Source organism: Cephus cinctus, unplaced genomic scaffold (assembly GCF_000341935.2).
Source record: "Cephus cinctus unplaced genomic scaffold, Ccin1 Ccin1_scaffold1709, whole genome shotgun sequence".
Lineage (NCBI taxonomy): Eukaryota > Metazoa > Arthropoda > Insecta > Hymenoptera > Cephidae > Cephus > Cephus cinctus.
The window spans coordinates 127524-141745 of NW_014333955.1; the positions used below are offsets into that span (position 1 = coordinate 127524).

The following is a 14222-nucleotide window of genomic DNA, read 5'->3' on the forward strand; positions in this document are numbered from 1 at the left end:
AAAAAAAAATGAAAATAAGATGATATGGATTCTTGAGATAAAAAATAATGCAGTTTCTTAAAGTTTCGTAGAAAGAGATGAAAAGATGCTTTCTCGAAAACCATGCACCGATGCATTCGAAGCATACGCATACATACCTATTAATGCAATATCGCCCGGCGACACAATGGAAGGATTTGTCGCGCGCGCCCCCTATAGCTTGCCGGGTTTTCGCTGACAAAAACTCCCATGAGGATTCTCCCTAGGGTATTTCCCTCTGTGATATAGTATAGCACGTATATATATGTTTCGATCAGAAAGAGAGATATCACCGCATTGGTTAATACACTCGACAAGATCCTTATGTCCCTCAAACGTTTACCCCGCTGCGAATGTCTCTCTGCGAAGGCAGTTGAGTCGAAAGTAATTTTTAAAAAGGGCAAGTAAGGAACGTCAAAGAAAAAAAAAGGGGGGAATCCCCGAGAAGTTCCAGTCGCAGCATCCCGTTTCTCGGGCGACGGCAACTTTTAAATCGAGCGTACTGCGTCGTGGTAATTGAATCGTCGCGAAGATTGCTCGGGAAGTCGCGGTCGCCGAGGACCCTGCGCCTCCGGCTTATTTAAGATAGATTATTCAGCGAGCCAAAGAGGATGAGGAAGGTGAAGAAGCTGGCTAGAAGTAAAAGAGTAAAAACGAGAAAGTAAAAAAAAAGTCAAACTAAAATGGTAAAAAAATAAAAGAAACTCGACTCGAGTATTCATTTCTTATCTCTATGTCAAGTATATGTATACGTACATAAGATGCAACCCTCGAATCGATTATTTTACATTGGTATCAACTTCCGGTTGCAGATCCAAGTCTTCTCCCCTCGTCCACGTAAACGGAGGAAGAGAATAACCCGCTCGAATACAAATTGGACTATACATGGACCAAGTCAAAGGGACTTGGACTCAGTGGCGGGCCTTTGAGGAGCTTAGTCGCGCACGTATACCCTTCAAAAGCCTTGCGACTTTGTACTCGAAATCGTATTTCCAAGCAGGCATTCGTGTCCCGGGTTTTGTAGTTCCAGGATCCAGGACCTAGGGAAGCCAGGATCCGTAGCTCTTAAATACGTATTTGGTCGAACCTGGTCCAGAAAAAATAATCAAGGTTATGTGAGAGCGAGAGCACGCAGGATATCTGACTGTTGCGTTTCCGGTTTTGAGATACGAATCCCGATGGTGTACGTTCACTCAGGTTATGGCCAAAGGGCACGAAAGGGCTAGCAAAATGAGATGAGGCCAGGACGCTGGAGGTTATTGTGGGCGCTGACGCGCGTCATTTCATCTCCTGTACTGAGGACATGGTTGTCACGCCATTTGCCAGGGCAACGCTGGCGAAGTTGCGCAACGCTCTGGGGAGGGAATCTACCCCGGAGGCCGGGCCGACCTAATGGAAACAAGAAATTGCGGCAAACAGCGTTAATCGCGCCTCGACGCCTCGTAAATATCGCGTCGAGATCGAGAGACGCTCCACGGGCTGTCTGATGCGAGATACGGGAGGACAGAGACTGAGGAGAATTAAATAGAAGCAAAAATGATGAACCATAATAGACGTAGAAATTGCAAAATGTTTAGAGTACTATAGAACCTGAGTGAAATTTAACGAGGAAGCTGGAACGGGTTCAGAAACTATTGTAATTGAACCGGGATGAAATTGTTCCTGGAGTTGACCCTTCACCCGTCGTCAAGATCTATGGCTTCCAGTTTACATTACAATATCGTCACAGAGCGTTAACTCCTACTCCGATAGACCACTCCATTCCATCAGTCAAGTCTCATCCCCATAGAATGAAAAGAAAGCACTGACCAGAGATGGTTAACTCGATTGTCGCTAGCTTAGATAAACAAAAGAAATGCTATTTCTTCGATTAACCTTTAGCACGTGGATACTCTTGAAACGCAATTTAACCACTCTGACATAATCCCCTGGATATTCTTGGTAAAGGGTGCTGGATGTCGAACCGTGAAGCGTGCACGTAGTACATGTAAACGCTCGTACATTCTGTTGCGAAGAATTGCCGCGGTGGCGCTGGGTACGCTATGATCTTTTAACTGTGGAGTTTTCAATCTGCCATTCTATCATTGACAATTTCGTGCAAATAGGATCTCGCCGCGGATCGTCCAAGCGTGTGCTAGGCGCACATTGGCGTTAAATAAGAGAGTAACCCTCGTCGCGCCCCCTGACCCTCGACAGCCCCTACGAGCTCTCGCGACGCCCCAAACTGTAGCCTCGTTCTCGTTGAGGCCTGAGCATAATTGCCTGTGAAACTGACAGATGGATCTTACCCTTATTGTTTCTCGCTGGAGTTTTTTTACGTGAAGTACAGTAACCACTAAAAATCTTCATAGAAGCGTGTTCTGTATATTATACATGTCTTTATTTTTTTGTCATTTCAATCACACACCAATACGCATAACCCCTAGTGGGGTAGTATTTGTCCATGGCAGAAGAAAAAACACGGAGACTACGGAAGGGATGATTTTAGGTAGTTCTCGAGGGCTGAAGAGAATGAAGAGAGGTTAGGGTTGGGTAATATTTCGGTTAGCGTGAAATACATTTCCGACATTTAATAATCGTCTTACTCCCGTGGCGTAGCGTAAATGTGGCGTTATCTTGTAGTAACCAGGATGCTAGTGCGCACGTGTAGACGGCTGGGAGACAAGGAGGCGTCGACGGCGACGTCTATGACGTTCTTCGTTCGTGTTCATGCGAACGTCTTTAGCATAAAAATGGCCAATTATCCGACTAACAAACTGCCGCGCGAAAACCCACGGCTAACTCGGTTAGCGGGTTGAAGGACATTAGTTAGCGTAAATACCGCTAGTCGGCGCATTTTTATCCCTGATTACCGTTTCTTGCCAAGTTAATCGGATTACAGTCAAGTTGACTCGCGATTCACTTCACACTCCTCGAGAGCAATGCCGAATTCTATGCTTTGCCTCTTCTGCCTTTCTTATGCTCTTCTCCATTTTTCCTCTATACATCCTCATCTCGTTTCCCCCTTCTGCTCCCCTTTAACCCCTGCATTCCTCGAGGACGAGGAGTGCGACAATGTCGGCATGATTTCTCAAGGCTTGAATGTCGCCTAATACTTCCAGAATAATTGAGCGTCTTTAAAAGTCTCCACGAGGGTAAATAGGATTATACACTTTATAAAAAGATTTCGTTTGCGTCCCAGGAAAAAAAAAGGTTCGTGTCACCTTTGAACATTGAGTAAAGGAAGACCATGGAGTCTCTTCCTGATCTTGCTAGAGGTACCAGTAGAATCCAATGTGCCCATTGGTCGATCGTTTCATATGTATTATTTCATAGAGGCTACGTATTACATAGTTTGTATTAGATAGGTGACTTAGGCTACGATTGGCTAGGAGTCTCCCGAAAGGGAACCGGATGTCGCTCCAGGCGAAGTTAAATTAAGTCATAGCGAAGTCAGCTAATATTGTAGTTTATCTGGCGAGACATTAGCGCCGTTGAAATATGCCCTCCTTATGGCAGAACTTAAAATCAAGATCAGCCAAGTTGCCTCTCTCGCGCGAGCGCCGGCATCCTTCCTGCTAAGTCGCGCGTGAAAATACTAATTATTATACCGATTATTAATACGAAAAGTTTATGCCGCTCTGGAGGAACCCGACCTGCCATCCTTGTTAACGCTCCAAGTTTCCACGAGAAACCAAGTGTAAACTGTCGGCGCACGGATTATGCTTAGTTATAATGACGCTTAGCTCCTATTCGATACTAGCTTCCCAATTAGGAACACCGTGTATGTACATCCAGTATTCCACGTTGTTATCCCTCCAGTCATCCCCATACTCCTCGACGTGCCTTTACGCCAAAGTGGCTCTCTGGTTTTTGGTCAAGTCCTCGGCAACGCTGTCCCCTTGACTGAACCTTGCATATCTAATGAAAAAAAAAACAGCAATTTATTTAACCACTCAACAGCTCCATTTAAAAACTTAAACACTCACATTCTGGTATACTTGTTCTTCTCGGAGGCAGACAACGACGGATGGGTCGTTCTGAGGGATTCCACCAGGTCCTTCTGAGTAAGATTAACACCCTCCAGGTCGGTTTGTCCAGTCTACAATCATACACAGGGATTTAACAGAATAATTGATACCAAAAGCAGTATAGGTTACGTGCTAATAAAATCCGATCCAAAGCTTTAAAATTATATCCCCAGGTGTGTACTTCCTTTGTATTCTCAAAAGCGCTCATTCACCAGGTCCTAATAGCTTTCCTATAGCTCTGATTCGTTCAGTATGAAAAAGAGTAAGAGAGAGGGTGCAACCCTATGTCGCGCATCCGTTAGATCGCATAAGATAATAACCCTCCTGAAAGCTCAGTGATCCATGGACCGAGATCAAGTGGAACGAGATGGGATGAGATGTGCTTAGCGTGTGCTAATAAACCTTGCTACGTTTCCCCAGTTACATTACACACCTAGCCGCACCATCTACGTTTATCTATAGTACCACCTATACCGTATACTGATCCTTGCTACCCTACCTAGCCGCTACAAGGTATAGCCGCTATTGCGCCACCCTCAAATTCCACTCAACCCGGCAGTGCCTCTCCGTAGCTACTTCTACTGCTGTAAGCACCAGCGCTCTATAAGCTAGCTAATGATATTGTCATCGTTACGCAGTATCTTGCTTCGGAAAACTCCGTATAAACGATTCTCGAGGATTCTGCGAAATGCCTTTCATTAAAGATGGAACAGTCGGCTGACTAACGTGCCTGGTTAACAACTTTCTTCGTTGGCTTAACGAACTTTGTACTTTCTTACCGCCAGGGCTTCCTCGATTGCTGATAATCTTGCCTGATTAATGGCAGCGTTTAAATCTGCACCCGTGAAACCCTCGGACAATTCTGCAAGTTCCTTTGTCTGAAGGTCCTGGACTTGCACCCCTTGCGCCTTGCACAAGGCAATTAGTATTTCTTCACGTTCGGACTATAAGGATTGTGTGTTATTTTGAAAGTCTGTATGATAAATTGAGTATGTGTCTATTTAATTGATTACCTCAGTGGGTAAGGAGCATAGAAGAGATTTGTCCAGACGACCTGGTCTCAAAAGTGCAGGGTCCAAGAGATCTGGTCTTGAGGAGGCTGCTACCACTGCAACTCCTTCTCTACCTTCCACTCCATCCAGTTGAGTCAGTAATTGATTTACTACACGGTCCGTCACACCTGTGCTATCGTGGCCTCGTCTAAACCAGACGGTTATCAAATTATTCACTGATAGAAAGCCTCGCTATCATTGTCAGTATTTACCTTGGAGCTAGACTGTCGAATTCGTCGAAGAAGAGGACGCATGGCTTGGCGCGTTCTGCTCTAAAATATTAAATTATTGCAATGAAATATGATCGTCTGTTATTAGATTCAAATTGAAATACTCACTTCTCAAAAATATTTCTTACAGACTCCTCACTAGCGCCTATGTACTTAGACAACAGTTCAGGACCCTGAGAGAGAAAAAAGATACTATTACCATCTGTATTCAATATTACATTTTACCCAGGATCATTTCGCAAGACCTTGACACTGATTAGGTTCAAGCCGCACTCCTTCGCAATGGCGCTTGCAAGCATGGTCTTCCCAGTTCCTGGCATGCCATAAAGAAGAACACCGCTCTGCTGTTTGATCGGTGCGTTTTTGAAGATCTGCGGATACTTCAAGGGCCATTGAAGTAGTTCGATCAAAGAGCGTTTAGCATCCGATAAACCACCTATATCGGACCAGGAATGTCCTTCGCCTTTGTAGAGATTAACTCCGTGCAAAGCCATCGGCTTGGAGTTTGTCAAACTCGTCGTAAGATCTTCTTCGAGAAGCTTCACCGGTGGAGGTCCCAGCTTACCCTTCACTATAGATCATTAAGATCCTTGATTGTCCTAACGAGAATAATCAAAGAACATCCTACCGTGACGTTTCCATGCCGCGAATGCAGCCTTCTCGGCCACGTCCACCAGGTCCTGGATCACCCAGCCTTCTGTTTTAGTACCACAAGCATCCCAGTCAATCTCATCGGAGACTTTTAACTTTTTTTCCAATATGCTCTTCATCAGGTTGATTCTGTCTTCCTGAATGAGCAAACCAAAATTACCCCATCAGCCTCTTGGATTCATATAAGGTAACTTAAGAGTCAGAACAAGGATCAACTAACCTTTTCCAATAGTGGTATTCTTAAAATTGTACGGAACAAATGGACACCTCGCGGTGCACGCAATCTCTGATTTACTTTGTTCAGATCGGTACAAGTCGCTACAACGGATATGTAGTACGACCTCTGGTACTCGCTCATTATGTTAATAAGCATATCAGTTATCCTAAGTTAATAGCAAAAATAATAATCATTCGTATTAGAACAAACAATGTAATATTAATCAGGTACACAATCAACTTTGAATTACCTAGCAGCATTGATCGCGTCCGGTGTATTCTCTTCCTCATTAGAGGAGGTGCTGGTTATGCTGTCCAGGTCGTCGAGAAACAGAATAGAGGGCTGGTGATAAGCGCACTCAATAATAGCCGGTAATATAATCTTATGTAACATTTCCGCCTTTTTGCCTATGAATAAATGATTATGCTAAAGAAAATCATCAATCAGGTATTTTAAGTTTGAAGCGACTGAATTGAATATACCTTTTAATGATTTACAATCGGTGTACCGAGTATGCACGAAATTTGGTGCACCACGTAGATCGTCTCCGAGAATCTGACATAGAGTGGTCTTACCTACACCAGCTGGACCACATATTATAACATTCTCACGGTCATAGGAAAAATCCAATGAAATTGGAGTCAGTCCTAGACTCAGATCTAGACTGATACGACACTCCCTGAGGATGATTTCCAGGCCTCTGAAAATAATGAGATCGGTTTATCATCTTAACTGAAATATGATGATATATGATTAACTACATACTTTAAAGGTACGTTGTTATGACCAAGATTATCAATCTGACTGGATTCGTTAATGAGTTCATTAGCCGGTTTTACTGTTTCGTCCTTAACCTGCACGGTTAAATGTTTCAGGGAAATATCATCAAGTAGAACGTAACGACAATCCTGAGGTAAAAATCGAACGATGCAACGATATTCTTTCTGATCGTCTTGATCCTCGAGGATTAATGTCGAGCAGGTATTCAGCAGGACTCCCTCGGATCCAGAACGTGCTCGTACATAGGACTCAAAGGATTCCAAAGTCACTAGATTATTCTCATAAGGAAATATATCAATTCCTGTAGGCGGGACGTTTGTTCCAGGTACATCCAAAGGTTCTAGAATAACTTTAGCACCTAGCTTTAGTTCCAGGTTCAGTCTAAGGTTTCTGGACATGTATATGCTAGGATGCACTAAGCTATTGGCAAAGTGCAACTTTTGTGTCTCCTTCGAACAGATCTCGAGAAGATCTTCAAGGATCTTCAGTTTCACTACAAGCTCGGAAGATTCTCTAGGTACTGCAGATGTACCACCCCTCAGAAAATTCGTATTGGTCACTTTCACGAACTGCCGATCCTCTTTGACCTTTCGTATTTTGCAGATATCATCCTTTGCCAGATCTTTAGATAGATATCGTCTACGTACGTATACGCAAAACGGCTGCAGCAATGCCAAATTAAATGGAGTAATTATCAATTCTTCTCTGCTCTTTGGCAATTCGAGAACACGCATTATTTCTGGTGAGGATTTAGCACGGTATTCGTTCAGCTCGTTTTGAGTGTCTTGCGCAATCTCTGTAGCTGACTTTTCAGCAACAGGAGGAAGCCAATTTCTTAGAATATTCCAGAAAGCAAATCTGCTTGAGCCAGCAGGATTATCCTGGGTCTCGGACGAAGATGCCGTGATCTCTCTCTTTGGCGCGGATACAATGATCTCTGTGAATTGCTCGAGTTTTCCATATTGAAAATTTGGTTCCAATGATTCTAAAGAAAAATTAATTCTATTACTATACGATTACGTGTCAGAATATAAGGTTTAAGGGAGGTATTTAGTACTTACCTACTAGTAATGTTACATTAAAGGATTTAGATACCCATACAATTAGTGGCTGGTTCCTGGCAACTATATTGATCTGATCTAACAGAGTCGATTGTATCCTATTACTTTGGAGATCCTATAAAGTTTTCATGGGAATAAATTAATATATTAATTAATTAAAATCCAACTCGACTTTACGTGTTACTAATATTTTTATCAGAGCGGACTAAGGTGATAGCTGCTATTGTCACCTACCACGATTTCCCAGTCGTCCGAATTTTTCGGAGTAACCACTAGACTTCTCAAAGATCCGGGTTGAGGAATACAAGAAACCAAAACCTCTTCGTCCTCCTTGATACCAAGCGTTCGTGCAAAAGTTGCACTAAGGTTTAAATTATTGTCCGGGCTAGGCTTCCAGTGCCAGGACAGATAATAATCGATACCTTTGTGACATATCTTCATTACGTTTGCCTACAAGTTTTATGAACATTTGGAAAAGCGCTACTCATCGCTTCTCAAAATCTGATGCATCGAATGAAATATCGAAATGAAAAAAAATTTCCACACGCAGACCAACGCGTAATGTTATTTTTTGTCCATTGCCGACATCCTTACAATTGATCGAAATAATTTGCATTATCGAAATACAAAAATTATGAAATATTGTTAAGAAACCTGCAATATCTCAATTCATGAGGGCTACTATCAATTATACAACAATGGTCAAAATATTACACTGTGCATTAATCTACTTTACCGACGTTCCCTAGTACAGCCTCATAGATGGCATCCAGGTTCACGCGGATGGTCATCGTAATATCATCTCTTGGTAAAATCAATAAAATACCATCCGTCGGTGGCAATGCGCGGCAATGCACAGATTCGTAGGTAACATATCTTTACGTAACATTACTGACACGATGACCGAGTTAAACGAATCAGTAGAGGAACATACCTTTGTCGCCAAGCTGCGTAACCACGCGTCCGGCAGATAAGCGAAGCAAGTCTGTACCGTCGTGTACTTCACAGTAAAACGTTCGTCCTGCATCCTTTGGAGGTTTGGCACACGTCGCGAAAATTTCGGTGTAAGCGACAAGTCGCCTTCGGTCAAAATGAACGATAAACTTTCGACCTAGTCGCGCACGAGACGGAGATATCTTCTCGAGAAAGGTAAAAAAGCGTAAAATGCCGTTAACTTGCTTAGACTACGGAATTCAATGAGGGTGGAAGACTTTGTACGATTCTCATGTCAACCGATGACTGCCATTACGGTATCCTGTTCCTTACACTAAAGGGTCATAGGTCCTTGGAAAATTTTATTTTTTATGTATAAGAAAAATCTATAAAGCTACGATGTTGTTAACTTGCGAAATCGCCATGAGTGCAAAGTATCTTTAAAACGTAACGTCGTAGACTCATGCTGATCGCTTTGCTAGTTTTTTCATGGTCCCTGAGTCGGAATACATACGTTAATATTTGGAAGAAGAAATTTTAGCAGCTACAAGATCGTCCATTGTAAACGGTCAACGCGGCCAATGGCAAAGATTACGGAGAAACTGACGTTGGTTAGTTCGTCGTGTATAAGCTAGGGGGCCGGAGATATGATATCTGTACATTGATTGGTCGTTGCTGTGGATCTGACAGCCAACCAGACAGCGTCTTAGCTGTAACTGTGATATTTTGAACTAGCGTCAACTTCAGTTGTTCTCGTAAAGCGAATGGAAAGTGAACTAACGTACCGGTGGTAAATGAGTTATAAATGAAAGAAATCGTCGTCTTGGAACAGAAAAGACCACTTACTAAATCCGCAGGTAACTCCAAGAATACGTGTTCTCCTTGGATTTAATGAGTTTATTGATAATAATGTGGCCTTTTTTCTTTTGGCGAGAACCAGTGATTGTTTTGGGGTCATGAAAATGGTGGCTTCTCACGTTGGCTCGTGGAATTTAGGCTTGTTTATATTTAACATCCTTCAAAGAGATTAATGTATTAGAAATTTCTCTCGATATATCATACTTTCGTTGCGCCCTGTTGCTGTTCCAAAAATTTTATAAAATTATTCGCACATGTGTTCCCGCGTTTTTCTTCTATACAGTTATGGAGTTCACGAGACGCCTTGTTATACTTCGATTAGGAAACTTCGAAGTTTCTCATGATTTTTGAGTGAAACTTACGCGGCTGCAACGTGTCACTTCTTCAGCATGTTTAGCTGGGTATTATTGAGACATTTTTGGAAACATATTTCGTCGGATTTATAAACAGCTTTCACGTGAGTATCGTGATGCATACACTGCTGAATTTGATACCAGCAGCAGGATTTTGTGAATATACTAATCCAATTGCGGGTCGAGCAGGACTTTCACGTGATAGTGTTACGCAACGATATTCACACACACGTATATGTATAAGATGTATAAATAATTGGACCATTTTTTATGATTTTCAGAGAACAACAAAGAGGGCAAGGGATACTTTTTCTTAAGTATTTCATAAGGATGGCACCTACTAAAGTATTAAACAACCAGAATAAACAAAATGGTAATGGGATTGTTCCGCAAAAGAGGATCACCACTAGAAGTCACAATGCTTTGCTTAATCAAGCGACAAAGCAAGCAGTCCTCACCAAGGATCCTAGGATCAAGAGAAAGGCTGATGCTTCCCCACCCAAGGAAAAAACCACCAAAAGATCAGCATTGGGAAATATTACCAATGTAAGTTACCCCATTCTAATACATAGGCATCCAAAAGTTTTGGAATAATCAGTTTTATTATATTTTTTACAGGCCATTGGAAAAACACTGGGTGGACAATTGCACGATAACAAGAAAGGTGTGAAGAAGGCCAGTCAAATAACGCATGTGAAACCAGTACCCCAAACAAATACAGTTCGGACGTTAGATAAAATTGTAATTAAACCTGAGGCTGTGTTACCTGGTAAATTGAGACTGGCACCTCGCGCAAAGCCAGTGAAAAAAGACGAAGAAAAGCCTGAAATCTCTAGTAAAATCGTGAACTTACGGCGCAGTTTAGATTTGGAAAAGTCAGAGGACAGTTCTTTGTATGTAAGTGCCTTAGAGGAAGTGCCCGAAGACAGTGCCAAGAAGTCTACAAAGCTTAGTGACAAGGTTACGGAAAAGGTAAGTAACATTTTACTTAAACAAATTGCTCCCGTCATTTGTCACTTGTACTGTGCTTCTGTATTTTTGATTGAAAATTTACAAAAAAAAATACATGATTTAAATCATGCCAGCCATGCTGGACACACAAAGGATGTGAAAAAAGAACGGTACGTGTTTGCAGTCGGACGTGAGCAAGGAGAAGAATGAGAAAGACACTGAAGAGACGTTTAAATTGGCGGAGACTTCACCAGAACCAACGTCGTCGATTGCCGCCAGGTTAGATGCAGTTCCTGACAGGGAGCTACCCTCAGGAGTTCAGTGGGACTTCGACGCAGAGAACTGGTCCGATCCGTATCAGGTCTCGCAGTACGCCATGGAGATTTTCAATTATCTCAAAAGTCGAGAATCTCTCTTCCCAATTGGTGATTATATGGAGAGACAAGTGTGCCTATCGCGATGGATGAGGTCGCTACTGGTCGACTGGATGGTCGAGGTGCAGGAGTCTTTTGAGTTGAATCACGAGACCTTGTACCTGGCGGTCAAGCTGGTCGATCTCTACCTTACTAAAGTCACTGTCGGCAAGGAAACGTTGCAGCTTTTGGGAGCGGCCAGTTTATTTATCGCCAGTAAATTCGACGTGGGTACCTCACCGGCACTTGTATGGAGTTCTCAAAAAATATTTGTGATTCTGTAAGCTTGTCTTTTGTACAGGAGAGAATTCCGCCCATGGTCGAAGACTTTTTGTACATATGCGATGGCGCTTATACGCGGCGAGAGCTCATCAGAATGGAAATGAATGTCTTGAAAATAGTTGACTTTGATCTTGGAATTCCGCTCTCATATAGGTTCCTAAGAAGATACGCCAGGGTTCGTGGATGCTAACCTAGATCATCTACAGCAACTCCGTCATCAGTACTTAATCTCTAATTATTGTGTACAGTGCGCGAAGGTCTCCATGCCCACTCTCACGTTGGCACGCTACATCCTGGAATACTCGCTGATGGATTATTCGACAATCATGTTCAGCGATAGCAAGATGGCCGCTGCCGCGCTTTTGCTCGCGTTACAAATGAAGGACCTAGGCGGCTGGACTTCTACCTTGGAGTATTACACCGGCTTTACGGTCGATGACATAAGGGACATTGTTAATGTTTTAAATCAGGGATTACACCGAAAGCACAAGGATGCTCTGGCGACGGTTCGAAATAAATACAGCCATAAGTGAGTAAAAGTGACCATTAAATAGCCGAAATTAAAAATGAATACATACAAGACAACCGTCTGCTCTATATTTCAGAATATTCTTCGAGGTAGCAAAGGTGCCACTCAAAGAAGTATTAGATATATAGTTAAACTACAAATATAAAACAAGTACGTAAGTAACGTTATCATAATAGATAGACGCATGGCTGATGATTTCTGTCCGGGCGGGCTGTGCCAAATACGCTAAGTGCGATAGTCCGTGGATGTTCACTTACATTTAATTGTGACCTAAGGTGCGAACGGATCGATCGGAGTACTGGTTTAAGGTAGTGTTCCGATTCTCATTTTGGGAAAGTGCACGATCATCAACTTCGATAAGAAATGATCAAAAGACATTTTAAAATGATAAATTCCTTTAGCCATAACTCATGACTTCGATGCTCGACATCGCGACTCTATTAATAACAATGCATATTATTACACCTGTTTTTAATGGTAACTAATCGGTGAAATCGGCCGATAGAATTTTTTTTTAATCTATTTATATGTCTACAAATATTACCAATGCCATTCTCTACTATCTCAGTATTTGTAAGTTATTTTTATATTTTTTTTTCTCTCTTTTATCTATCTCATTCTATCTCTCCTTCTCTTTTATTTTTTTTTTCCTTTTTTGTTGAGAAATTTATTTTAGCGCCACGCTTTTTCTATTCCACAACAACGGAGCAATGGCTATATCGTTATTGTAACGAAACAAAAAAATTTAACGATTCTATTGCCGTATTGATGGATCAGCAGTTGGTTCGTTATAACGGGTTTTTGTTTCTTTCTTGTTTTCTTTTTCTTCACTGCCGTTACAACGTAATAACGTACGTAAAGTGATAAGAATCGAAAGTGATAGACGGGAATCGACTCGTCTGTATCTGATCCTCGTATGTATATCTTGTTAAGAGTGTGGCGCATTGTTATGCATTATTGTTGCACTTTATACAGACTGATGATGATAATGATGGTAAGCATTATAGCACTGGCACGGAAACTCTTTTAAATGAGCATGAGCATAATGGCATAAAATCAACGTGCTAGTGAAATTATTATTAAAGAAGATAGACATTCTATTCACTTTCCATAGCACCATCGATTGAATCAAAGTACATATACATATGTACGTGCATACGTTAAAGTGTCGGCAGAACAAAGGAAAAGGAACTATGCGGTGCCTGATACTGAGAGAGTTAGAACTTGACAATGTGCTGAGATGAAATTGGGCCTCAAAAATTGTATGAAAGACGTTTACATTTTGAACAAAGATCTTGAAACTAAAGAATAGGAATGAAGATTTACATTTTGTAGCTCAATTGTCAGATCCTTTTGTCTGTCAGCCTTGTATTTGCTTATCGTTAGCACCTGCCATTGGCATAGATTTAGTAAATTCATGTACAATTAAATACAATCCAACAATAACAGCCAACAGCTACGAAGATACTGTCTGTGATATAATTTTTTGTCCGTACACAAATGGCATACCGCAACGGTACACGAGAAATATGACGTAACCCAATCCGTGAGATTCACTATTGCGCTGTTAAGAGTTTCCATGCAATTCCAGGAGCAATAAAATCCGAAAACGCAAAGAATTTTAGAATAAAAGAACGAACTATTAGGATTGAGTATAATCGCACACGTGTATTCACGATGCAATTACATGAAATTAACTGGTGTAAATAGTGTTATAGTAATAATGTATTTTTTTTACCATTAGTGAATGTATTGTCCACTATTTTATATGACGTGTGTATGTGAACCATTATAAGCGAGATTCTAATTTAAATAATAAAATCATGATGTGCAATTGTGTTTGTCTTGATCTTGAAATGCGTGTAAGGAATCGTTGAAAGTAAA

The 14222-nt window shown here is 41.7% G+C and overlaps 2 protein-coding genes across 6 annotated transcripts; one reads left to right on the forward strand and one right to left on the reverse strand.

Annotated features, from left to right (window-relative positions):
• Positions 1-2376: 2376 nt before the first annotated feature.
• On the reverse strand, positions 2377-9546 carry LOC107273544 (peroxisome biogenesis factor 1). Of its 3 annotated transcripts, none has more exons than XM_015751860.2 (15): positions 9467-9546; positions 8254-8469; positions 8020-8134; positions 6944-7943; positions 6661-6878; positions 6429-6585; positions 6182-6344; positions 5939-6098; positions 5556-5881; positions 5419-5483; positions 5293-5352; positions 5042-5228; positions 4808-4972; positions 3987-4099; positions 2377-3918 (listed from the first exon to the last, which is right to left on the reverse strand). In XM_015751860.2, exons 2-15 carry the CDS (start codon positions 8458-8460, stop codon positions 3846-3848), a joined length of 3009 nt encoding a protein of 1002 aa, XP_015607346.1. In that variant the 5' UTR covers positions 8461-8469; positions 9467-9546; the 3' UTR covers positions 2377-3845. The 3 variants fall into 3 exon arrangements, with proteins under 3 accessions (XP_015607346.1, XP_015607345.1, XP_024946655.1); XM_015751859.2 differs by lacking the exon at positions 9467-9546 and adding an exon at positions 8954-9082; XM_025090887.1 differs by lacking the exons at positions 4808-4972; positions 9467-9546 and adding an exon at positions 8954-9082.
• LOC107273546 (G2/mitotic-specific cyclin-B3) lies at positions 8950-14172 on the forward strand. Of its 3 annotated transcripts, XM_025090891.1 has the most exons (9): positions 9698-9809; positions 10094-10267; positions 10445-10709; positions 10782-11135; positions 11299-11754; positions 11829-11984; positions 12058-12338; positions 12415-13611; positions 13659-14172. In XM_025090891.1, exons 3-8 carry the CDS (start codon positions 10494-10496, stop codon positions 12464-12466), a joined length of 1515 nt encoding a protein of 504 aa, XP_024946659.1. In that variant the 5' UTR covers positions 9698-9809; positions 10094-10267; positions 10445-10493; the 3' UTR covers positions 12467-13611; positions 13659-14172. The 3 variants fall into 3 exon arrangements, with proteins under 3 accessions (XP_024946658.1, XP_024946656.1, XP_024946659.1); XM_025090890.1 differs by lacking the exons at positions 9698-9809; positions 10094-10267 and adding an exon at positions 8950-9168; XM_025090888.1 differs by lacking the exon at positions 10094-10267 and having other exon boundaries at positions 9676-9809.
• Positions 14173-14222: the final 50 nt, after the last annotated feature.